Source organism: Lontra canadensis, unplaced genomic scaffold (assembly GCF_010015895.1).
Source record: "Lontra canadensis isolate GAN:19392208 unplaced genomic scaffold, GSC_riverotter_1.0 scaffold38, whole genome shotgun sequence".
Taxonomy (NCBI): domain Eukaryota; kingdom Metazoa; phylum Chordata; class Mammalia; order Carnivora; family Mustelidae; genus Lontra; species Lontra canadensis.
The window spans coordinates 16896164-16924027 of record NW_022631032.1 but is presented as its reverse complement, the minus strand read 5'-3'; the positions used below and the strand labels follow the sequence as shown (position 1 = coordinate 16924027).

Below are 27864 nucleotides of genomic sequence, written 5' to 3'. Positions count from 1 at the left end.
CCACTCAAAGAAAGATAAATACCTTATGATATCGTTCATATGTACAGTTTGTTTCCAAAGAAAAAAAGGGGACAAACCAAAAAACAGACTCTTAACTATAGAGAACTGATGATTACCAGAGGGAGGTGGGTTGGAGGGATGGGTTAAATAGATGAAGGGGATTAAAAGTACACTTATCATGGTGAGCACTGAGTAATGTACAGAATTATTGAATCACTGTATTGTACACCTGAAACTGAGATAATACTGTATATTAACCATACTGCAATTAAAATTTTTAAAACTGAATAAAGTGTCTCTTGTAGACAGCACATAGTCATATGTTTTCTTCATACTTTCTGCCAACTCTGTCTTTTGATTACATTTATATGATTATCAAAAAGGTAGGATTTATGTTTGACATTTTGCTATTTGTTTTCTCTGTCTTACACAGGTTTTGTTGTTATTGTTGTTGTATTCCTCCATTACTGCCTTCTTTTATGTTAAAATGTATTTTTTAGTATACCATTTTAATTCCTTTGTTGTTTCTTATACTTCATGTTTTTGAAAGGTTTATTCCAGTGGTTTCCCTGGGAAATACATTTGATATCTAAAGATGATCAGATTAATACCAATTTCATTAATACACAAAAACTTTGCTCCAAATTCTCTGTTCCTTCCTCCTTTTTCTGTACTATTATTGTCACACAAATTCTAGATTTATATACTATGAGCCCATAAACACGGTTTTATAATTATTTATGTGGTTATCTTTTAAATAAGACAATAAGTAAAGAGTTCTAAAAATGATTTATACTTTTATATTTACTTATATATTTACCTTTATCAATGTTTTTTTATTTCTTCATGTGAATTCAAGTTACTGTCTTGTGTCCTTTTCTTTCAACACAAAAGATACCTTTAAGTATTTCATTTAGGGAAAATCTCCTAGCAATAAGTACTGTTTTTTTTTTTTTTAAGATTTTATTTATTTATTTGACAGAGAGAGATCACAAGTAGGCAGAGAGGCAGGCAGAGAGAGAGAGGAGGAAGCAGGCTCCCTGCTGAGCAGAGAGCCCAACGCGGGACTCAATCCCAGGACCCTGAGATCATGACCTGAGCCAAAGGCAGAGGCTTAACCCACTGAACCACCCAGGCACCAAATTCTCTGTTTTTAATGACTTTGGAATGTCTTAATTTCTTCTTTGTTTTTGAAGGACATTCTGGATATAGCATTATCAGTTGACAGTCTTTTTCTTTCAACACTTTGAATATGTCATCCCACTGACTTCCAGTCTACACCATTTCCGATGAAAGGCCAGCCGTTAATCTTACTGAGGATCCCTTGCATGCAGTAAGTCCCTTTTCTCTCACTGCTTTCAATATTCTTTCAAAGGTTTGCTTATCTTGTGTCTAGTATGGCCACGCCTACTTGGAGTGCACTGAGCTGCTTAAATGTGCAGATTAAGGTTTTCCAAATCTGGGGAGTTCTTAGCCACTGTTTCTTCAAATATTCTTTCTCCTCCTTTTTCTCTTTCTTGCCTTCTGGGACTTCTACTACGTGTATGTTGTGATAGTGTTCTGCATGTCTATGAAGCTCTGTTCATTTTTCTTTATTCTTTTTTAGTTTTTGCACCTTTGCTTGGATAATGTCAACTGATCTACCCTCAGCTGATTTTGTCTCTTGCCAGATGAAATCTGTACGGCCTCTCTTGTGAATTTTTCATTTAGTACACTTATTTCATTTTTTCAGTTATTTCATTTTCAACTCCAGAATCTCTATTAATCATTTCTATAACCTTATTGATATGTATATTTGGTGAGACATTTTCTTCACTCACTTTTAATTCTTTAGACCTGGTTTAATTCTTTGATAATATTTTTAATACCTAACTTAAAGTCTTTGTCTAGTAAGTCTAATAACTGAGATTACTGAGGAATAGTTTCCACTGACTGTTTTTTTTCCTGTGTATAGACCATAGTTTCCTGTTTCTTTTCCTGACCTGCAATTTTTTGTTCAAAACTAGATATTCTAATTCATATGTCAATTTTAGAAATAATATCCCAAGGTTTTTGCTGTTTATTTAGTGACTCTTGCAGGATTAATTATCTAAAGTCCATAATCTTTCTCATGCATAGCCATTAAAGTCTTTGTTCAGTTGGCTAATGACTAGACAGACATTTCCTTTCCTTACCTGCCTTGAAATGGTAAGTGTTCTAGCCTTTGTTGAGGTTCACTGTGTTTGTGGCACACCTTCAACAAAACAGTTTACAACTCTGCCTTATCCTTCATTTCCTCTTTGCACAGTCTCAAGGTCAGCCAGAGGCAAAAACTCGGGGTCTTCTCAGTTCTTTCTTGAGCATGCACATAACCCTATACATGCATGTGGCCTTAAAGATACCCATGAATATGTCTGAACTTTTCAAAGGCCCCTAAAGACATATCATTCCCTAGTTCTTCCTCCTAAGTTTTTTTGTTAGCCTCTTGTTAGCTACAACCAGTAATGCTGCTACTTTGTTAAATAAAGAGCAAACAAGCTGCTGCAATGTTAAACAAACGGCATTAATAATTTCAACAAATGCCCTGTGGGCAGTTTTTTCTCAAAGAATAGGTTGAGTCAGATCAAATAAAGATAGACACTGAGAACGGAGCTTTCAGCAATCTGGCAAAAAGGTCAAATAGTGACAATTTTCTAGAAATGGGGCTTTTTAGCATGTATGACCCCTCTAGTCACTACTAAGCTGCTGGTTTTCAGGGCTACCACAGTTGTGGGGCTGTGAGTTTCAAAGTTACTGCACAGCATGATAAAAGGTTGGGGGACTATTAGTTTTCAAAGCTACCACACTGTTAGCTAAAAGGGGATAAAATTAGAGAACACATGGCGCACTGTTCTAAGTCAGCTGATTTTCTTGAATAACACTATTCAGACTAATGCAGGACTTAATTTCTAGAGTTCTGAAAAAGTTGACTTTGACAGTATCTACTAGTGTTCTATCCTTACTTTGTCATTCCAAAAATAGAAACCCTATGTGAGTTCTTAAACCTACTTCTCAAACCTACTTTCTCACACAATGTATCAATATATTTTATATCAAAAAAAACGTATTCCCACAACATCAGTTTTATATTTGCACCAGCACTTACTTATCCAATTTTACCTCTACTGCTGAACCTCTAGTCTAATTTTTTTACTATTATAAAGGAAGCCAATCTGAACAGCCCTTAAAACTAAATCTCTGAGTTCATTCATAGTCATTTCCTTAGGATATGGACATCATAAGTGCTTGTAATATATATTATCAAAAAGCCTTCCAAGGATGATGGCTGTATCGATTGTATTCCACCAAAGGACACTGTATCAGAATGCCCAATGACCTTATTAGGTTTTCATGCTAGTTGGCTTTTTCATTGCATTTGAGAGCTGCCTCTAAATTCCTTTCTTAAAACTCTTTCTTCCATTGCAGATGTAACTTAAATTGCTTCTTCTTTCTCCTTTCCTGACCACCACTCTTCCTATCCCCAAAATTCAACTGGCAAAGATCAAGTCCTCAGGCATCCTCAGGACTTTTACAGGCCCTTACGCTCCCTTTTCTTCAGAGTAGCCACTCCACTCAAAAGCTTCAACCTCCAACACCACCAGCAATTCTAAAATATGTAATACTGTAACTTTCTTGCACACCTCTCCTAGTGTGTCAAATCTTCATTGAGATAAAACTCTACTGAGATGTTCTATCACATAAAAGTACCAAATTCATCAACCTCTCCTGAAATTGAGAAGCTAAATGAGCCAAAAATAGGGTAACACAAGAAACACATAAAGAAAATATGATTTAGAATACTATAAAGAATTAAGTTTTTAAAAAATTTATGTAAGAGATTAGAAAAATAGCAATTTTTCACAAACTAGTCCCCAAGGGACAAATCAACAGTTTAACTCAAGAAAGAAGTAACTGGTAGGGCCAAGAGCTGGGTGGCCTAAATCACAATCATACTCCATGAAAAAGACAAGACCGGGAACTGGGTGGCCAGCCAGCATAACACATAGGGGAAAAACCTCAATAGTCAGAATGTACTAGCAATATTTCCTAAGAAAATACTTTTTCCTAAGAAAAAGGAGTTTTGTTGTTCTTTCCCAACCACCAGCTGTTCCCCACTTGGATCTGGCAATAATAATGGCGTGCTTCTCCCCTAATCCAGTTCATGAAGGCCGATAAAGGAAACACATTCTGTCCCCTTCCTCTCTTCCCCACTGTGGAATGAAGCACCTCTGAGCCAAGGCCTACTGCACTCCACAAACAAGACAGCAGGTGTTACAGAAAAGCAAGAGAGCAGCTGCATCCAGGAGAAATCCAATCTCCTAATTATCAAACAAACTTCCCAAAGACTATACAGTCAGGTGAATTGCCACATTTTCTGGGATACCACTGTCTGAAATGTGACCCTGGGATACCACTCCCTAAAATATGACACTGGAATACAGACGGCATGGCTCAGTAATAAAAATCATTTGGGAATTAACAAATGAGGCTTTTGTAAAGTTAAACAATGATTCCAAGTTTGTTTGTTTTTTTTAAAGATTTTATTTATTTATTTGACAGAGAGAGAGATCACAAGCAAGCAGAGAGATAGGCAGAGAGAGAGGGGGAAGCAGGCTCCCCGCTGAGCAGAGATCCCAATACGGGGCTCGATCCCAGGACCCTGAGATCATAACCTGAGCCAAAGGCAGAGGCTTAACCCACTGAGCCACCCAGGTACCCCCAAGTTGTTTCTTAAGAGGTTTACACATGTCAACTGAACTTCCCCTCCTAATAAAGGGACAATGAATTCAACTGATAATGATAGTAACAAAGAGCCATTTGAAAAAAAATTATCAGAAGAGTATTAGTATTTTAAACAAAGTACAAAATAGTAAAAAGTAAATAAAATAAAGAAAATACTCTTTTAAGCAAAGAGTATTAGTATTTTAGACAAAATACTAATGAAAATGCTAACGATGGTGGGGAAAAAAATCAAAAGAATGGTTGTAGGCAGGGAGAAGGCAGGAGTTTTCTGTGAAGGGACACTAGGGGACATTCTTCTGGTGTGATGGCTATCTTGAGAGTGGTGTAAGTTGCCAAGTGTATGTTATTTATTGGGACTCACAGAATGGTTCACTTAAGATCTGTGCATTTCATAGAATATGAATTTCATGTCAAACAAAAAAAACTTATGAACACATACTGATCTCTAGCTAATGATAAGATGAAGTGTTTAGGGGACATGTACTAATGTCTGCAACTTATTTTGAAATACATTTTAAAAAGATGAACTGATAGGAGGATGGATAATATCATGACATGGCAAATAGAGTAAAATTATAGAATCCATGTGGCAAGTATATGAATGTTCGCTGTGAAACTCTTTCAACTTTACTTACATGTTTGAAATTTCATAATAAAGTGTTGACAAAAAATTGCTAAATGGAGCCAGGATTCTGTTACTGGTTTTGATTTATGTTCTGACCAATGTAATGCACCAAAAAGGAATGAACATGAAAATAATCAAGCAAAAACATAGAGCTCTTTTAAAAAATAAACAGCACAAAACTGCATTACACTGTTAAGAGTACACTTCTTATTTATCAAAGATATTTTGTTTGATGATTTTGTGATTAACTGTAGTTACTGAACTGATAATGAGAAAAGCACCAGAGATTATCCACATTTTTTTTACACATGAAATTCAATTTTGATTTCTAGTAGCTTTTCAGATCCAGACCAAATTTAAGCACAGAACAAATATTAATATGGTAGGACTGATGGGAATGAGGAAATGGGGAACTGGCAGACAAAGAGACCACATATCAAGAAGGGACATAACTATAAACATACAAATCTAAATCACACTTAACCAAAATCACATCATGCGTAAAGAGTCTTAGAGATTTCAAGTCATAACTAGCCTCCATCTTGACCATAACACTGGGGCAATGGCATAGTAAGTGCTTTCCTTATACAGCTAGCTATTCCATCATTACTTTTCTATTGCTCAGGCTCCATTAACCCATTTAGTAAGTCTTACTGGTTCTACCATCAAAATATATCCAGAATCTGATCATTTCCCACTACCTCCACCTCTGCTTGAATTACTGCAATAGCCTCTAACTGCTCAGTATCCTCAATACAAGAGCCACAGTAATTCTACTAAAATTTAACTTAGATCATGTGTCTCCTCTGCTTGAAATCCTCCAAAGGCTCCCATCTCACTCAGAGTAAAAGTCAAAGTCCTTTACAATAGCCTACAAGGCCCTATGTAATCTGGTTCCTCTTATTCCTCCCTCTTGCTCACTCTGCTCCAGCCACACAGACTTTTCTGCTATTCTTCAAAACATGCCAAACATCTTTCTACCTCAGAGCCTTTGATATCCCTCCTTTCCTGTGCCTGGAATCCTCTTCCCCAAGATATCTACATGACTTTTTCCTTCACTTGTTTCAGGTGATACCTTTTCTATGAGGCAGTCTCTGGTCAATTCATTTAACATTCTACCTACCCCTCCCCCCACACTCTATTCCCTATCCTTCTTTCCTGCTTTATTTTTCTCCAAAATTTTTTACCATTTAACATACTATATGTTTTATTTATTTATACTGCTTATTGTTTGTCACCTCTCATAAGAAGGAAAGCTCCAAGGGGCGCCTGGGTGGCTCAGTAGGTTAAACCTCTGCCTCCGGCTCAGGTTATGATCTCAGGGTCCTGGGATCAAGCCCCACACTGGGCTCTCTGCTCAGCATGGAGCCTGCTTCTCCCTTTCTCTCTGTGTGCTGCTCTGCCTACTTGTGATCTCTGTCTGTCAAATAAATAAACAAAATCTTAAAAAAAAAAAAAAAAAAGAAGAAGAAGAAGGAAAGCTCCACAGAACAGGTATTTTTGTCCATGTATTACTGCTATATCCCTGGTTCCTAAAACAGCACCTGTCAGAGTGAGCACTCAATAAACATTTGTTGACTGAATGGATTCTTCTCCCAAGCATTATTACCTGGTAGTGGTGGTCTTCCCTTCCATCTTTTGACTGTTCCAGATTTTCACTGTGCCATCATTTGAACATGTTGCAAAAAGTGAATGCTCATCAGAGACTCTAATTCGATTCACAGCAGATTTGTGTTCATGAAGATGTGCAACTAGTAGCCCTTTAGGACGCCACCCTAAGGAAAAGCAAAGGAGTCGGTCTTAAACTACAGTTTACAAATAAAATATTCCTCTCACCTCCAGCTACAGTCACAATGACCAGCATGAGAACAATCATAAGAACTAAACAAAGGGTACCACTAGCTAAACAATACAGAGTGGTCTATTAGACCGTGACAGTTACTGTTATTTAGTAAGACATCCGAGACAGCAATTAAGTGCTGACCAAGGAGCCTTTAGAAAGACTGCACTTGGGGGGGCCCTCCTCTAGGGTCTAGTGCACAATAGTCACTTACAACCTGGAAAAACCTTGACTTCTTGTCCAACAGCCAGAGATAATGGCTATCCTATACCTAGAGACACTGGGTGCTAGGGAGGCAAGCTTGTTCTCAAAGTCTCAAAGACCCAGATCCACCATAATACAATGTATGACCTTAGGGCACTTATTTAAACTGAGCTTCAATTTCCTCAAATGTAAAATGAGGGAAATATTACTTAGCCCAAAGGGTGGATATGGATAAGCAAGATATATAAAGTGTCTAACATCATCTGAGGTCCATAGTAAACAACCAAATGTTGATTTCCTCTCTACCTGCAATCATGTATTGTATGGCATCAACATTTTAATTAAATAGTATTATGAATTATAGGCTCAGAGTGCCCATGGATTTTCTAGTACTATCTTTATGACATCTATACACTTGTCTTATTATGCATATTGTTTTGTGTATGATTAATTTCCTTTAATAAATTATAGATTTGCTAAAGCCAGGGACCATGTCTTATCCATTCTGAATCATTCACAGTACCTAGCACAGGTCTTTGCACATAACTATCCTCAATCCTTGATGAGTCAACTTTTATATTAAGTGAAACATTTAATATTTAATATTAAATCAATTTTAACATAAAACAGAAAGCTATGCCAAAGATGGTCCTATATTAGGATTCAGCAGAGTGTCTAATTGATAACAATGTCATTTTAGGATAAAATTATTTTTTATCAGAAAACAAAAATGAAACTAAGACTATTGCCAAACCTGGTAAACTCTAAAATAAAAAAATGTTTCCCCTTGGATCTCTAGTTCACATGTGTGGGAAGAAAAGCTGAATGTGATTTTAAAGGAGGATGTGCTAAGATTTGAAGGTGATCAAAAACACTTTGCCGTGAAGTCTAGATAATCCATCAGGCTAGATTGAACATTTCCCTCTAGAGAAAATCAATTTCACACAATCATTCAAGTGTGGAAAGAAAAAAAAATCAAATGTTCAACAGTCATTGCACATTTCTTGAACCTCAAAATTTGATACCTTTTTTGTGATTACTGAATAAAAAGTACAGCTCCACTTAAATATAAAATGCTTCTTATAAAGACAGATTCTATTCCAGGATATTATTTGACCTGAGATGCCACTTACCACTTAATAATACTTTTTAAATCTTTAAATCATTTACCATCACCAGCTTTTTCCCCTGGAGCACACAATGGAAGCACATAGGAATTCATGGGATTTTAAGTCTCTACACATAAGCACACTATGCATTGCTTCTCAGAGTTTTCAAGTTAAATTTTTATTATTACAATCTATATACAGAAACTCATTAAATATGTTTTTAAAATCTGCATATCTAATATCAAAAACTAACTCCACCACATTTACACTGGGCAAGTCTGTTAACATAGCTGAGCCACATTTTCATCTGAAATAGCTCTAAGTTTCTTTTAAATCTTCTCAAAATACAGCAATCTTTCCACAAAATGTTAATGCTGTTAATCACTGAGTAGTGGAATTATAGATGATGATTTTTTTCTTTTTAAGAAGTACCCAGGGACGCCTGGGTGGCTCAGTTGGTTAAGCAGCTGCCTTCGGCTCAGGTCATGATCCCAGCGTCCTGGGATCCAGTCCCACATCAGGCTCCTTGCTCATCAGGGAGCCTGCTTCTCCCTCTGCCTCTGCCTGCCATTCTGTCTGCCTGTGCTCGCTCTCTCTCTCTCTCTGGCAAATAAATAAATAAAATCTTAAAAAAAAAAATTAAAAAAAAAAAAAAAAACCCATTGTTTACCAAATGCTTTACCTTTTTTTAAAAGAAAATCAATAGATGTTAAACCCTTCTAATTAAAAGCTGAAGCTTACTCCAAGAAGACTGACATTTTATGAAAAAGTGGCATGATATAAGCAGGCAGGTAAAACGTAGCACTGTAAGTGGAGAAAATGAACCACAGACAGACTGAAACACTAAGTAGCCTAAACAAGACACTGCAAGTTGCCCGCACAGCCAAGATGATCCAAACTCCACAAATAATGACTTAAAATTTCTCACTCAATGCTTCTTCCTCTGGGCTTCCAAGTGACAGTTTTGTTCTTACTTCTTTAATTAACCTGCATTAGATGGTAGGCTTTGGCACCCACACTAGAATACAACTACCTAGCAGTAGCACTTTTACCAGGTGGTGGTGGTTTACTCTCCCATTCGGCATTTTCCATCATCTGCTTAGCTATCCTCTCAGCGTTACACTGCTCCCGCTTCTGCTGGATGAGCTGCTGAAGTTCCGTTTTACAAGTTGTGATCCGAATCTGGTAGGTAGATGGTAAAATTGTACTACTTAAAACCTGTATTGTTGGTTTTCTATTTTGGACATTTGTCACTTCTGGAAGCTGCAAAACAGAATTATAACTATTTATGTCATAAGCAAAGTATACTAGATGATAAAACTGTACCAATATTCTCTCTATTCATTATATCTGCTTTTTTCCTTATTAATGTACCAAGTTTTTTTTTTTAAATAGGATTTTATTTATTTATTTGACAGACAGAGATCACAAGGAGGCAGAGAGGCAGGCAGAGAGAGAGGGGGAAGCAGGCTCCCTGTTGAGCAGAGAGCCTGATGCGGGACTGGATCCCAGGACCCTGGGATCATGACCCGAGCCGAAGGCAGGGGCCTTAACCCACTGAGCCACCCAGGCGCCCCTAATGTACCAAGTTTTAAATCCACTTATTTTTTCAGTGAAAATCTAACTAAAAATTAACTACAAATATTACATTTCCAAACCTCTATATTACTAAGAAAAACAAAACAACAACCAAAAAACCTATCATTACAGCAATAACATTAAACAAAAATCCTCATTAATTTAAGTGAAAAGAAATAGAATTTAATGAGTTGGTTCAGTTAATATTTTCATTTAAACTATGATTGGCTTAGGGAAGAGTCACCTTAAACAGCAAATTTATTTCAGATATATAAAATCATAACATTTCTCACACATGGCAAACTAGGGACTTCTAGGAGTATTTTTGCTATTTTAAAGGTATATTATATTAGAGGAGGAATATTAGAGGAGGAATAAAAACAGATTTAAAAGGTTCACTGCAAGTTAATAATTATAATCACATTTGATAATGATGTGTTCAACCCACGATTTTAGATCACTTTATTGGTGAGTACTCTAACACAAGATCTTTTTAGATACGTTCAATAATTAGAGACTTCCCCTTGGCTATAAAATTAAAGATAAACTTGCTTTTAGAAAGAAGCATGTCCTTAACTATAAAGAACAAACTGAGGGTTGCTGGAAGGGAGGTGGACAGGGGACAGGCTAAATGGGTAATAGGCATTAAGAAGGATAATTGTTTTGAGCACTAGGCGTTACATATCCAAGTGATCAATCACTAAATTCTAGTCCTAAAACCAATATTACACTATATGTTAACTAAGGAGAATTTAAATAAAAATTTGAAGAAGAAAAAATAATGAAACATATCCTCCCTAAAGGACAACTCACCATATTGATTTTTCCAATATAGTACACAGCCTTTAAACAACCAAAACAGTTAGAATGGGATTGAAAAACAAAAGGAGGATTATTGCCTAGCTGGTAGTACCTGTGGAGAAGTTGACAAAGGGACACAAATGCCAGCAGAAGACTCAGAACGAGGTGGTTTCCCAGTCTGAATCACCTCCTGGTCAGTCCCTTTAGGTAGAGCCTGTGGGATGTTTGGTGGTTCCAGTGACCCAAACATGCTTTTCCATTCTTCATTTACATTTGAGTCTTGTTTTACATGTTTTCTAGCTACAAAAACAGATTCAGAATAGTCAATCTAAAGGAAACTCCTGAAATCAATATGTGCTTTTATTTATTTTTTTGGTGGGGAGGGACTTCACATGCTATCTGTTCTTTCTGATCTCTGATTTATTTATATTTACACATCAACTCATTAACTCTCACTTTATCTCTGGGATAAATGGAACAGATGCACTTTCAATGGCATTAATAATTAGACCTAATTGCTTCCTAGTTTCGCAAGGCTAGCTCAATTTCAAATAACCACTTTATCTCAAGAACCAACAATAAAAGCAACTTTTTCAAATGTCACTGACTACACTGCTAAATATGACCTATTTCTAGTATTACTTAGGATACAAACAAACCAAATATAAAAATCGTTAAACACTTACCTCCTGAGTATAAAAAGAAACTTTTTAAAAAATCTTTCTCCAATTACAAAAAGTACATCAAATAACACAAAGTTCTTGCATTACGAAAATATAACGTGAATTGCCCCAATAACTTTGTAAACCTCACAGACTATATAGTTTAATGATACACCATATCATTTTGCAAAAATTAAGTAGTACAAATATAAAGTGTTTCACAACCTGTTTTTCTCTTAACTAAATACACTAATTGTTTATTTAACTATCCCCCTATTAATGGATACTTCAATTATTTCTTTTTTTTAAACTAAGAACATTCTTATACATATTTCTTCACATGCTTATCGGTATTTCCTGGAAGAAATTTCCAGAATTGAAAATGGTGACTCAAAGAGTAACGACACTGCTTTCTAAAAAGAGTATGTTCAATTTATAATCTATCAACAGTGTATGACAATGCCTATTCCCTATCCCCTTACTAACAATAGGTATCATTCAGTCTTTGCTGATCACATGGCAGAAAATGGCATCTCATTGTTTTGCATTTATTTATTTTTTCAAACATGCATTTCTATTCTTCTATCAGTTTTAAGATCAAATCCTTCAATATTTTTCTTTTGGGGTGCTTGTGTTTTTCTTATAATCTGTATCAGTGTTTTAGTTATTATCAATGTAAACCACAGGTAATTAAGTTCCAAATAATTTTACCCCAAGTGTGGCAGTTAGAGGTTTATTTAACATATAATTCAGCTGTCCTTAAAATCTGATACTATTTTTAAAGGCATATACCTGGAAGTAACTACATCTCAAAAAGGGTTAAAGGAAGAACACACAAGATCTTAAAAACCTCATATAGTCAATGTCTATTAACATTCTTGTCACAATAGCTGATAGTTCTAAATCTTGAAACTTCAAACAATTAAGTCTTCTCTCACATCTACTCTTTTGTATTTCATTGTTAATAACAAGATTGTTCTTTTCAATTCACTGGGCATTACCTACTAAAACAAACTAGATAACTATTTCATTTTAACACAGACTATTGACCTTGGCTTGGTGTTTAAAGGATTAAAAAATAGGAATTCATCGTCAATATACATCTCCATAAAGGCAACATGATCTCATTATAAGAGCAGAGCTTTGGAGTCAAGCTTTGGTTTGAATCCTGATCTGACACAGAGAGCCATAACTTTGACAGGTTATATAACTTTTTTTTTTCTTTTAATTTGATTTATTTGTCAGAGAGAGAGCACAAGCAGGGGGAGCAGCAGGCAGAGCAGGAAGAGGGAGAAGCAGGCTCCCCACTGAACAGGGAGCCTGATGTGGAACTCAATCCCAGGACTCTGGGATCATGACCCAAGCCAAAGGCAGACACTTAACCGACATCCCCATATAAATTTTTAACTGTTAATTCAGTTCTCTACTTTTCCTCCCTGCCACTTTTCCTGCTACATAATAGAGTCACCCACAGTATTACATTTGGAAAATATGATTTTTCATTTTACTACTAATTAGCTATAGCTAACTTTATGAAGTAAATAACAATAAGCTAAACACACATAAACACACACAAAAACATACTAACCTCGCTTATCATCGGGTTCCTGTTTGGTTTTAACAAGATCAACTTGTCTCCCAGTTATGCCTAATGCTGCTAAGTCAATGATACCTTTCTGACTACTATCATGGAGATGGCTCTGGTCTACTATATTGGCCTTTGCTTTGTTAGATTTCATCATGAAGTCTTTCAGTGCCAAGAGTTTGTCTTCCTCTTCCTCTGTCATGCCCTAAAACCAAAAAAAACATATGTTCTAGGTTATTTTCAAAAGCAGTAACAGGCATTGGAATGCCTAACAACTGAATGTCAAATTTTAACCCACTGAGCCACCCAGGCACCCCTTTGAATGTCAAATTTTAAATTCTACTGTAAAATTTTAAGAATTAGAATGCTAAAATAAAGCAAACAAAAAGGCAAGAGAAAAAGAAAGTACCAATACTGAACATCTCACTATTCTGATCTCCCAGAACACCCTGTATTGTGGCATTTTCTATTTTTTTTTAAGATTTTATTTATTTATTTGTCAGAGAACGCACACACAAGCAAGCAGGGTGGCAGGCAGAGGCAGAGAGAGAAGCAGGCTCCCTGCTGAGCAAGGAGCCCCATGTGGGACTTGATCCCAGGACCCTAGAATCATGACCTGAGCCGAAGGCAGCGGCTTAACCCACTGAACCACTCAGGCGTCCCACATTTGCTATTTTGTATCACAATTTGTACCTTAACTTCATTTCTAAATGGAAGCATTCAGTATAATTCATCTTTGAAATCTCCAAAGAAATTAATACAGTGCCTGTTACTTTAATATGTAACTCTGAATAAGCATTTACTATCTAAACAAAAATTCTGGAACTAGAATATTAAGTAAAAGAGAGCATACCTATTTCAACCTTGCTCTTAGATGTGTTGAGAATATTAAATGAGACACTGTTTGTGAAGGGACTCTATGATACATAAAACATTCTACACACTTCAGAAATTGATATACGCAAACTAAGCAGCAAATGCAAGCAATACACCCTAGGATAACAGTATAATTAAAGTTAGACTGCCGAAATACAGTGAAATTCTATTACTTACTATACGTGTAAACTTGGGCAAATTACCCAATTTCCCTAAACCTCTACTGATTTATCTAGAAAATAAGGATAATTATTAGCATCCAACTTATAAGGCTATTTTGAAATTTTTTTTTGTCTATTTTAAAATTTCAGTAAGTTAATCTACCAAAGACACTTAAGAATACTTGAAACTGACAGCCAATAAATACTAATTAATTAAATAATTCAATGTGAAACAAATATTCTGGTAAATGGAACAGTTCTGCAGTTTTTTCTTAATTTTCAAACCATCCACAGAATCCTCTAGAATGATTTTATTATGCCAACAGGAAAAAAAAAAAAATAGCAATTCCCAAGGCCTTAATCTAGATCCTATTGGAGTTTAAAATAATATTCACAACCCACAGTCAAAACAGGACACAAACTCTAAAAAGTTAGAAAGCTAAGAAACAATAAAATAAAATTGTACTAAAGTACAATAATCATAGATCCTTGACTGAATTTTTTCCAATACTGGCCTGAAATTCTTCATTTATTTTTACTTTTCCTCCTAAAATTTGCCTACTGTAGACAATTTTACAGCTGTAGCAAGAGTTCTATTCTTTCTGTTAGACAACATTTTAGTTCATAAAAGGGAAGTCTCCATTTTAGTCCACATAAGGGGTCACCATAAGAACCATAAAAAGGACTGAAGTATTAATATATGCCATAACATGGAGCAACCTTGAAAATATTTTGCTAAGTGAAAGAAACCAGACACAAAAATGCCACATATTATACAGTTCCATTTATAGGAAAGATCCAAAATAGGCAAATTCCTAGAAACAGAAAGTAGATTTAGTGGTTGCCAGGGGCTAGAGGAAGAAGTAAATGAGGAATAACTGCTAATGGATATGGGGTTTCTTTCCAAGATGATGAAAATGTGAATTATTCTGTATGTGCATTATCTCAATAAAAAAACATTAGAAGTGCACCATGGAGGAAAAAGCTTCTTTTTAACAATAATACAATCATATTAGAGTTTCCAGACTCCCATAAGACACACACCTAAATCAGAAATTGCAAACTGACATTACTAGGAGCAATCATCCTTAAACAGGAAGCATTCAGGTGAACTGTTAAGAATTAGGAGTAATTTCAAGACAAGATTATAAGTCAGGATTTTTTTCTTTAGTATTTGGTATATATACCTAAAGGACATTACAAGAAAGGAAAACTGAAGAACAAATCATTTACAAACCTAAATGCAAAAATACAGTAAGAGCAAAAAAAATTCAGACTACAGAAAAATTTCATAAAATATTTACATTACTTATATGTTTAAAGTAGTTTTATAAGAAGTCTATTTAATACATTAAAAATAGAAAACTGGAAGAGACCAACTACTAGAAATAAAATTGAATCAGTAAGCAAAACACTCGCAACAAACAAAAATCTAGGACCAGATGGCTTTACAGGTGAATTCTACCAAAAATTTAAAGAACAGTTAATACCTATTCTTCTCAAACTAGTCCAAAAAAATAGAAGAGAAAGGAAAACTTCCAAATTCATTCTATGGGGATAATATAAAACCAGACAAAGACACCACAAAAAAAGAGAGCTAAAGACCAAAATTTCTGATCAACATATATAAAAATCCTCAACAAAATATTAGCAAACTGAATTCAACAATACATTTTAAAAAAATTATTCACCATGATCAAGTGAGATTTATTCAGAGGATGCAAGGATGGTTCAATATTCGCAAATCAATGTAATATATTAAATGATCATCTCAATAGATATAGAAAAAGCACTTGATAAAATACAACATCCATTCATGATAAAAACTATCAACAAAATGTTTTAGCAGGAACATTACCTCAACATAATAAAGGCCTTATATGAAAAAACCCATAGCTAACATCACATTCAATAGTGAAAAACTGAGAGCTTTTCCACTAACGTCAGGTACAAGATAAGGATGTCCACTCACCCGACTTTTTATTCAACATAGTAATGGATGTCTGAGCTACAGCAATTGGACATGAAAAAGAAATAAAAGGCATCCGAATTGGTAAGGAATAAGGAAAACTGTCACAATTTGTAGATAACATGATACTACACAGAGAAAGCCCTAAAGACTCCACCAAAACATGGTATCAGCACTGATAAATGAGCTAGGTAAGTTGTAGGATATAAAATTAATACACAGAAATCTGTTGCATTTCTATACACTAATAACAGAGCAGCAGAAAAAGAAATTAAGAAAGTAAGTCCATTTAAAATTGGATCAAAAGGAACAAAATGCATAGGTATAAATTTAACCAAGGAGGTGAATAACCTATACTCTTGAAAACTATACAACACTGATGAAAGAAATTGAAGACAACACAAATGGGAAGATATTCTATGCTCATGAATTGGAAAACTTAATGTTGTTAAAATGTCCATACTACTAAAAGCAATCTACAGCAATCTGTATTCAATGCAATCTTTATCACAAAACCAACATTTTTCACATAACTAGAACAAATAATATTAAAATTTGTATAGAATCATAAAAAACCTCAAACAGCCAAAGCAATCTTGAGAAAGAACAAAGCTGCAAGTAACACAATCCCAGAATTTAAGATATACTACAAAGCTGCAGTAATCAAAACAGTATGATACTGCCACAAAAACACACACATAGATCAATGAAACAAAATACAGAACCCAGAAATAAACTCATACTCATATAGTCAATTAATCTATGACAAAGAGGCAAGAATATACAATGGGAAAAGATAGTCTCTTCAATAAATGGTGCTGGGAAAACTGGACAACTAAGTGCACAACAATAAACCAGACCACTTCCCTACACCATACACAAAAATAAACTCAAAATAAATTAAAGATCTAATTGTGAGACCTGGAAAAATAAACCTCTTAGAAAACATAGGCAATAATTTCTTCGACATGGACAACGAAACATTTTCCCAGAAATGTCTTCTCAAGAAAGGGAAACAAAAGCAAATATAAACTACTGGGACTACACCAAAATAAAAAAGCTTTTGCACAGCAAAGGAAACATCAACAAAACCATCAACAAAACAAAAAGACAATCTAATGAATAGGAGAAAATATTTTCAAATGTTATATCCAATAAGGAGTCAGTATCTAAAATATATAAAGAACTTGTACAACTCAAAACAAAGAAATAATCCGATAAAAAAAGAGTACATGAACAAACATTTTTCTAAAGAAGACATACACATGACCAACAAACACAAGAAAAGATCTTTCGTCATCAGGGAAATGCAAATCAAAACCACTGAGATAGCATCTCACACCAGATGGAATGGCTAAAATTAAAAAGACAAGAAATAACAAATACTGACAAGGATGTGGAAAAAAGGGAACCTTCATGCACTGTTGATAGGAATGCAAACTGGCACTTTCCCTGTGGCAAACAGTATGGAGGTTCCTCAAAAAATTAAAACTAGAACTACCCATATGATCAGTAATTCCACTACTGTGTATTAACCCAAGGAATATAAAAACACGAATTCTAAAAGATATATGCACCCTTACGTATACTGTAGTGTCATTTATAATAGCCAAAATTTAGAAGCAGTCCAAGTGTCCAATGACAGATGAATGGATAAAGAAGATGTGATATATATCTACAATGGAATATTACTCAGCCATTAAAAAGAATAAAATCTTGTCATGTGCAACAACATGGAGAGACATAAAGAATGTAATCCTAAGCAAAAGAGAAGTGAGTTGGGGGAAGTCAGAGCGGGAGACAAACCATGAGAGACTGTGGACTCTGAGAAACAAACTGAGGGTTTTTTGGGTTGAGGGGGGCGGTTGGATGAGCCTGGTGGTAGGTACTATAGAGGGCAGGTATTACATGGAGCACTGGGTGTGGTGCATAAACAATGAAATTTGGAATATTGAAAATAAATAAATAAATAAAGCTAGTCAAAGAAAGACAAGTCCCTATGATTTCCCTTGTATAGAACTTAAGAAACAAAAGAAATAAACAGGAAAAAAGAGAGACAAATAAAAAACCAAACTCTTAACTACAGAGAACTGATGGAAAGGTGGGGGGTGGGGGGAATTGGTGAAATAGGTGAAGGAAATTAAGAGCACACTTATCTTGATGAGCAATGGATAATGTACAGAATTGATGAATCACTACATTGCACACCTGAAACTAAGATAACACTGTTATGTTAACTGTACTGGATTTAAAATTTAAAAAAAAAAAAAAAAAAAGCAAGGCTTAAAAGGATCAAACTGATTCCAAGTAAGTAACTGTACAACACAACAATCTGATACTATGTAAAGGAATTCAGCACTCTAAAAACATAAAATTCATTATCAACAGAGAAAGAAACTGGGTGGCTGGGGATCAGGGATAATAGGAAAACCTGTATTTTATTATAGATCTTCCAATATTTTTTCAATTTTACACCTTGTGTCTATACTACCAATCCAGAAATATTAAAATAAAAAATCATTAAAAAATTAAAAATTTATGGAGTGCCTGGGTGGCTCAGTTGGTTAAGCGGCTGCCTTCAGCTCAGGTCATGATCCTGGTGTCCTGTAATCAAGCCCCGTGTCAGGCTCCCTGCTCAGTGGGGAGCCTGCTTCTCCCTCTCCCTTTGCCTGCTGCTCCCCCTGTTTGTGCTCTCTCTGTGTCAAATAAATAATTATTTTTTAAAAATTAAAAAATAAAAATAAAAATTTAAAGTATTTGTCATTTTTTAAAAGAAGTGAAATCAGAATATTCTTATCCTCCACAAATATGTGAAACCATATGATAATTGACTCTCTCTGCTTTACTTATTTCACTCAGCATAATCTCTTCCAGTCCTGTCCATGTTGATACAAAAGTTGGGTATTCATCCTTTCTGATGGAGGCTTAATACTCCATAGTGTACATGGACCACATCTTCCTTATCCATTTGTCCGTTGAAGGGCATCTTGGCTCTTTCCACAGTTTGGCGACCGTGGCCATTGCTCCTATAAACACTGGGGTACAGATGGCCCTTCTTTTCACTACATCTGTATCTTTGGGGTAAATACCCAGTCGTGCAATTGCAGGGTCATAGGGAAGCTCTATTTTTAATTTCTTGAGGAATCTCCACACTGTTCTCCAAAGTGGCTGCACCAACTTGCATTCCCACCAACAGCGTAAGAGGGTTCCCCTTTCTCCACATCCTCTCCAACACATGTTGTTTCCTGTCTTGCTAATGGGGAGATGGAGAGAAGGGAGTTGAGGGAAATTGGAAGGGGAGGTGAACCATGAGAGACTATGGACTCTGAAAAACAATCTGAGGGTTTTGAAGGGGCAGGGAGTGGGAGGTTGGGGGAACCAGGTGGTGGGTATTAAGGAGGGCACGGATTGCATGGAGCACTGGGTGTGGTGCAAAAACAATCAATACTGTTATGCTGAAAAGAAAAATTTTAAAAAATTAAAAATAAAATGTAAAAATATATACATATGCTTTTCCTGTATTACTGCTTGATCAAATGGATACAAATAAAACAGCTCTTGTAGATGCAATTCTAAAATATCCCCACCGTGGACCACCTCCAGATGGTAAGTTCTGCTGAAAATCTGGAGTTCAGGCAGATTCTAACTTCCATATGTTCCAAAAGTGTACTTCAAAAGTCTGTTACCCAGAACCCTGAGCATATTTTCCCACAGAAACAATACTAGGATGGTCCTGAAAAGCCTATTTCACCCATTATGTATCTGAAGTGCAGTCCTATACAAAAGAGCACTGTAAAACCCCAATTAAGAAATATTTTGTAGGAGTATTCAGAATTCCCATTTGCAGAGGCTAAAAGCATCCTTCCCTCTGTATCCCTACATTAGGAACAGGGACTCAATTCCTACCTCCAAAGTCTCCCCTGACTCCAAGCCTCTGTGAGTAATCCCAAGAAACTCAGGTAGTGCAGAGATCAAAATGAAGTGAAGGCAGATAAAAGGCATGCAAGGAGCTGGAAGAGATGAACTGCACATGGACCCTTCCTAAATCCAAAAAAAACTTAAGCAAGCCTTTCAGCCTTAGCTCCCAGTCCCTTATTTTGAGGCAAGATGGCATGGTGATTGGGATACCTGGGTGGCTCAGTTAAGCATCTGCCTTTGGCTCAGGTCATGATCCCAGGGTCCTGGGATGGAGTCCCATATCAGACTCCCTGCTCAACAGGGAGTCTGTTTCTCCCTCTGCCTGCCACCCTCACCCCCCGCTTGTGCTCTTGCTCTGACAAATAAATAAATCTTAAAAAAAAAAAAAAAAGAGAGATGGCATGGTAAAGGAGTTAGATGGGTTTAGTTCCAATGTCAGCTTTGAAGCTTACTAATTGTGTGAGCATAGATAACTATCCTCACTGAGTCAGTCTCCTTAACTATAAAACGGGGATAACACCTGTTGTTCAAGCTTGTTATGTAAGGACAGTGACAAAATATGGACAGCACCACCTGCAGTGATAGTCTCGTTGTAGGTCCTCAAAAAATGGAAGCCAGTAATAATCTGCTGTTACTTCTGAGGACCTCAAAGATTCTAGCCTGCTCTCCCACCTACTAATAGCGCTTGTCCCTTGAAACAGAGTACTACTAACCCTTAGGAGTCTCCTAAAACCGTTGTTCACAGAAACAACATAAAACCAGGGAAAACATGGTCCTTCTTCCCCAGTCATACAAATGAGGGTGCACATGACAGACAAATGAATACATCAAGCACTAACATTTCAGAGGAATACAAGTCAGTGTTTTACTGATTTTTACTGATTTCATCATGGTACCCAATAATGAGGGCTGGCTGTGGAAGCAGTGACGGTAGAAGGGTTTAGGAGGACAGCAGGAAGCAGAAAGTAAAAAAGCTATGAAAACTGCTTCCTTCCCCTCCCTCCTTTTACCCATGGCAATGGCAAAACCTATACACACAGCAAGGTGAAAAGTAAGAACTGATGGCTAGAATGGCCCTAAGTAACTAATGACTTACGATGAAATTTTAGTATAGAAGCTTTTAATTTAATACACAGGATTTGTAGAAGAGAGAAATACAAAGAATCACACCATCTAAGCCCAAAGAAACAACTAAATTGGGGTGGTTTTTATTGCATGCTAAAATCTTTTTGATAAGGATTATTTATTCAAGAGAAACAACAAGGAAATGTGATTCAATATCTAATTTTCCATAAATTGCTTTCTAAAATATAAAATACATCTAATGTACAAGCCAAGGTTAAAAGAAAACCCAAAGAAAAAGCTCTTTGGTAATTCAAGTCACACCAAATTAAGTCTTCTAAAATACAGGAAACAGAACCACTGGCCTGGAAGGGACACTGAGAAGCAGTTCCAGCCTCCAGGCAAACTGAGACCCAAAAGAACCAAAATGGTTATTGACCAGGCTCCTTAGGGATATTCAATCACCCAAACCAACACAGAAGTATGAAACAGCATACTCTGGATATTTAGTGACTAATACAAGAAAGGATTTATATCTTCAAATTTATCAAATTCTCTCAGGCAACTAAAACATTTTCTCATCTTCTTGGTAGGTAAGACATGACTGACAAGTATTCTCTTAACCAAAATGTCCTACAGACTTAAATATAGTCATTGAAGTTATTTTTTAATAACTTTACTCATTTACTTTCTAGCTCATGGGGCATTTATTCAGAAACTGTAGTCTTTATTTCTACCATTTTCATTTCTATCTTGATTTCTTTAAGTTCCATAAAAACAGGACACGGAATCTAGACTATTTCTAAAGAGGACTTACTAATTCCAAGTATAATAAATAGATTACTTCCTAGTTCTAACAACATTTGGTAATTGATCCAAATCATAGACTTTCAATATACAGGAGTAACTGGTTTATTCAATCTAAGATGTATTATAAATCCCAGTTATTTCAGCTGTTTGCATGTAGTGAGAAAACTCTAAATTTGGACTGAAATAACTTAGGATCTCTCTGTCCTATATCTGTGCTTTGCAATGTTTCTTCTAATTGAATTTTTTCCTTTTTTTTTTTTTTTGGTGAAATATGGAACTGAACCAAGAATATTAATCAAATTTAAGGTTGTATGTACTCTCTCCCTTATTTGTACATGCAATAATCACGAAAGAAACTTAATAGGTCTACCATGATTCCTTATAGAGCTCAAACCAATGCCTTATCATCATCCTAGTATCTCCTAGATGCCAAGGCAAATGTATATATTTGCCAGGTTTATTTACTCATTTGTTATGATGCAACCTAAATAACCAAAAGTATTTTTAATAACTAAATGGATGCTTGAATGTTTTTATGAAGTTTGTGTTTAAATGTAAGATTTCAGAAAGGTAATACAACCTGTGAGAGCAATTTCTTCAGAAGCTGTGCTATGGCAGGATCCTCCGGTGGAGGGCAGTCAGGAAGAGACCCATTTCGTTTCTTCTGGCGCATGTGAAGATGTCTGAACAAGCTAGTAATATCTTTAGACCTCAAAGCATAATCAAATATAGAACGACTTACTGGCTCTTTTAAAACACTGAGCAGAACAAGTTTCCTTTCAATCTATATTAGGAAAATAAAAAGAATCAGCCAAAGATACAACATATAGTACAGTTATTTTCATATTCAGTAAATACAACTTGTGCAAAGTTAATATCCATATTTCCTCAGAAAATGGGAGATATCAACATCTGCAATTTTTTCTTCAAAGAAAAAAGATTACTACTGACCTATAAGAGCTAAGGTTTTTCTTTACATTTTTAGCATGTGAGTACACATCTGTGTCTTCCATACTGAAAGAATAATAGTATACACCCAGGACAGAAAAACTTAGAAAATGACAGAGACTTCTTCTGGATGCCAAAATGTCAGATGACCTCCTAGATCAAAAAAGTACCTGTGGCTTACGGGTCTAACAGCCAGCGGGTACTGACTGAGAAAAGATGCTCAAGAGTCACAGGGCTGACCAGCAGTCATCATGTTTCCCAGTTGTTTCAACCCCCTCTAAAAAAACATTACTCTCTCCACAGAGTTCATGAAATCTTTCCTTTAATTATTCCCAAGAACACCCTCCTTGTCAATGGGTATATAATAAAAAGGATAAGCATACTAACCAAAACCAAGAGCATCTTCTTTTAGACATATTTAACTATCTGATAATCTGGCCAGTGGAAACCAGCATAAAAGGGTATCTTTTGTCTAATTCAAACTGTAGAAAAGCAAGATTTATGATGGATAATTAGCCTTTCAACTCCCAATCCTGGCCTTTCAAAAAATAAAGCAATGAAAAAAAGCTCCCCCCAAAATATTTATACTTATATTTATATTTATATCTCTGAGAAATAATGTATATGTATATATATATCCTTAAGAAGAGTGATATAGATTTCTAAAAAGAATACCTAATGTCAGATTTTTTTAATGTTAGATTTATTACAGTAAACCACCACTAAGTTATTACAAATGCATGCAATTTTTAATTCCCGGGAATACTTTCTCCACATTATGTTATAAAAGAGTTTAATAAACAAACTTCTAAATGGAATAAGTAGCCAAAAGTAGTAAGAATCACTAGACTGGATTTCCAAGAAAACTTACTGAACTTTAAAAGAAATTGGGGTGGCTCAGTTGGTTAAGCATCTGCCTTTAGCTCAGGTCATGATCAAAGAGTCCTAGGACTGAGCCCCACATCAGGCTGCCTGATCAGCAAGGAGCCTGCTTCCCTCTCTCTCTCTGCCTATTGCTCCCCCTGCTTGTGCACTCTCTCTCCCTCTCTCTGTCAAATGAATAAATAAAATCTTTAAAAAAATAATAAAAGTATAAAAAAATTTTTTTAAATAAAATAAATTAAAAAGGCTGATGCCCAGCTGGCTCAGGTGGAAGAGCATGTGACTCTTGATCTCAGGTTTGTGAGTTTGAACCCCATGCTGGGTGGTGAGATACTACTAAAATAAATAAGCTTTCAAAAAAAATTAATTAAAAAGGTGTATTTTCTAGTAATATTATCCCTCTCTCATACATATATGAAATAAAGAATGATGATCCCAAAGAAAAGGATAAATCTATGGGGAAAAGGATGGAAGGCACAGCCAAAGCCTCCTCATTTCCAGAATATATCCAAGGTCACTTTCCCCAACAAAGGGAAGGTACATTGGAAATATAAAAGTAGCAGAAGCTAGAAGTATGTGAATTTGCAAAAAGGAAATAGAGTTTAAGGTTAAAAAAAAAAAAGATATTTCAGAATATTTTAACAGCCAGAATCATTTCTCGACAGTTCACTCAATTTAGATATTTTTTGATAGTCAGCTTTCTAGGAAGATAAGGGATGTAAGCACTGACAAGTTGGGTAAGTAACTGCTTTATACGAACCAAAAACCTGAAGTTCATGCTATACTGGGAAGAGAGGAGGGGGGCACAAGTTATTATATTTAAAAAAAAAAAAAAAGATTAAATCAGATTTTGAAAGATTAGATTAAAAAAGAGAACAGAAAAAAAAACCAGAACCAGTTAGTGGTCCAAAAAAACGAACATCTGTAAAAGGTTTTTTCCAATTTATTATAAATGCTGACTTGGGCTAAAATCAGAGTTTTTACAATAAAAGTAGAGGCCCGTCAGTATACATTTCTACTATATTTCACTTTACTAGCACATGTTTTACAGTACTGCACCTAAGAAAATAAACCATGCACTACTGAGTGGTATATTACGCATAACATGATGTATGACACAACAGTCTCTTGAACTTTTCTCAGGTTCAATACTGTTTGTTCCATTAACATTAAGTAGCTTAAAGGAATGTGAAAATGCTGTAGCCCAATTCAAATCTTTAAAATTTTAAATAAAAATAAGACTTTCTAAACCTTTTCCTTTTTTTTTATTTTTTTTAAAGATTTTATTTATTTATTTGACAGACAGAGATCACAAGTAGGCAGAGAGGCAGGCAGAGAGAGAGAGGAAGGGAAGCAGGTTCCCTGCCGAGCAGAGAGCCCGACGCGGGGCTCGATCCCAGGACTCTGGGATCATGACCTGAGCCGAAGGCAGTGGCTTTAACCCACTGAGCCACCCAGGCGCCCCTATTCTTTTTTTTTAATAAAGATTTTATTTATTTATTTATTTATTTATTTGACAGAGAGAGACAGCTAGAGAAGGAACACAAGCAGGAGGAGAGGGAGAGGGAGAAGCAGGCCTCCTGCAGACGGAGAGCCTGATGCAGGGCTCAATCCTAAGACCCTGGGATCATGACCTGAGCCGAAGGCAGACGCCTAATGACTGAGCCACCCAGCCGCGCCTCTAAACCTTTTTCTTTAAGGAGTACAATTTGTAGAGGACTGACTCCAAGTAGGAACAAGCATACCTGTATTATTGGTTGAGTAATATATGGGTCAAGGTAAGGCATCAGTTTGCAGTATACATCAGCTGTACTTATTTGATGAGCTACCACTGTGATGAATCCTACGGCGCCATAGCGTATCCATAGATTGGGATGACAAAGAAATGGGGCTAAACAGGAAAAGAAAAGGTAAAGATTTAAACTATGTTCATAAATAGTTTCAAAGTATTGGGGTAAACAAAATTTCACTTTATAACACAATAAAGGGATTATACCACAATGTTACTATCAGCTGTCCTCACATACTCAATTATCCTATGGCATAAACTCAACTCAACATACTAACATTATAATATCCTCTATCATAAAACATTAGCAATAATACCATAAAAGAATAAAAATAGCTGTTTATCTGACATTCTTTTTAATGAAAAGGTTTGATCAAATCTAATACATCATTCATAAATTCGTTCACAAGGCATCATGAATAGAACCTAAAGGCAGAAAATATGATGCCCATTCTTAAGGAGTTTAAAATATAAGATTAGGGAAGACTGGGTGGCTCAGTCGGTTAAGCATCTGTCTTCAACTCAGGTGATGATCTCAGGGTTCTGAGATCAAGCCTGGCATCAGGCTCCCTGCTCAGCAGGGAGTCTGCTTGTCCCTCGGCCCCTGATCCCAGCTTGTGCTCTCTCTCTCTCTGCCTCACTCTGCTCTCTAATAAATAAAATCTTTAAAAAATAATAAAAATTCGGGACGCCTGGGTGGCTCAGTTGGTTAAGCAGCTGCCTTCGGCTCAGGTCATGATCCCAGCATCCTGGGATCGAGTCCCACATCGGGCTCCTTGCTCGTCAGGGAACCTGCTTCTCCCTCTGCCTCTGCCTGCCATTCTGTCTGCCTGTGCTCACTCTCTCTCCCTCTCTCTCTCTGACAAATAAATAAAACCTTTAAAATAATAATAATAATAATAAAAATTTAAAAAGATATATATTAAAACAGAAAAGTAAATGAATGTGTTTTCACACCTTTTAACTATCTTGTTTATTACCTAAAAATCAATGACTTCAACTAATCAACGTAAGATTTAGAATAAAATTCAAACTTTTAAACCCCTGATTTACAATAAAACTTTTAAAAGAAAAATATATATATATATATAATTTGTTCTGAGTATGCTAAAACATCAGCATTTACAGGATATTAATTTTCTAAGAAATTCAGGGTAATAGAGAAATAAGAACACTGTCATGCTAAAATTACTTATATAAAAAGGAGAAGGAGATAAAATTTCTTCAAAGTATGTGTCCAAAGTTCTCCCATTTCCAATTCTTTTAATTACACATAAAGGAGGTTTTGATTACTTCATAAGCATCATGCAGCCTCTGATACAATAACACAGGAGGGTTTGTAGTTTCCCTTTGACAATAGGCAAAATGAGGACTGGAAAAATACTGAAAAACCTCCAGAAAGTAGCTGAACCCAAAATGAGTTGGCAGGAATTAGGCACTGTATGAGCCTGAATTATTGGTCCCAATTCTTTACATTATCGCTATTAAACAATCACACTCTTTGCCTTGCACTCATGGTATACAAAGGGTACTTCTCTGCCTCTTGCTTTTCACTCAGTCATATTAACCTGCTCTGGTCAATGGGAAATTAGCAGATATAACACTAACAGAGGCCTCAAATGTGCTACATAGCGAGGCTTGCTGTCTCATGCCATCACCTATAACATAACCCAAGAAACTGCAGCCCATCTAACATGGGCACCAGAATGAGACGGATGGATCACTGTCACCACAGACAATCTGGAGATACAAAGCCTACAGCAGAGCCAACCATACAGCCCACACATTCATGATGAGGACTTTACGAAAGCATTCATTGAGATTTTATGGTTGACTATCACACAGCATCATTCTACAGTAAGTAGCAGATACAAAGAACTTCAAACACTCAAGAGGACTTCCTATAAAACACTGTACTTGATCTTTTCTGTATCCAATACATTCCAATTATTTAGGGACAAGCATGAGGGAAGGGGAGTATGCATAATACTAAGTGGGAAGAGTATAGTTTTGTCAAAACAGTGAAAGAAATCATGATGCCATTATCACCATTACCATTCCCTTTAACAATCACTACAATAGACTACACATAAAAACAGAACAGAGAGATGTACAGGGTTTATCATGTTTTAAAGGTGTTTCTAAGTTACTAAAAGTTGCTTTTTCTTTTAAATGGTTCAAAATGCCAACTATTTCTTTGAAATAGTTCATAATGCCAAAATCAAGTTCACTTGATTTTTTTTTAGCAATTGTCCCCACAAAGATAGTACCAAACTCAGTTCCA

At 35.8% G+C, this 27864-nt stretch overlaps 1 protein-coding gene across 1 annotated transcript in view; it reads right to left on the bottom strand.

The window, feature by feature from the left end:
- The window catches only part of PIK3R4 (phosphoinositide-3-kinase regulatory subunit 4), an 82316-nt gene that overhangs the window by 17125 nt on the left and 37327 nt on the right, over nt 1-27864 (bottom strand). The window contains exons 8-13 of the mRNA XM_032869721.1: nt 25537-25682; nt 22542-22745; nt 13169-13370; nt 11031-11218; nt 9592-9802; nt 6996-7161 (exon numbers count right to left, since the gene is read on the bottom strand). Coding sequence (XP_032725612.1) covers nt 6996-7161; nt 9592-9802; nt 11031-11218; nt 13169-13370; nt 22542-22745; nt 25537-25682 — 1117 coding nt within the window. The remainder of the gene's footprint in view (nt 1-6995; nt 7162-9591; nt 9803-11030; nt 11219-13168; nt 13371-22541; nt 22746-25536; nt 25683-27864) is intronic.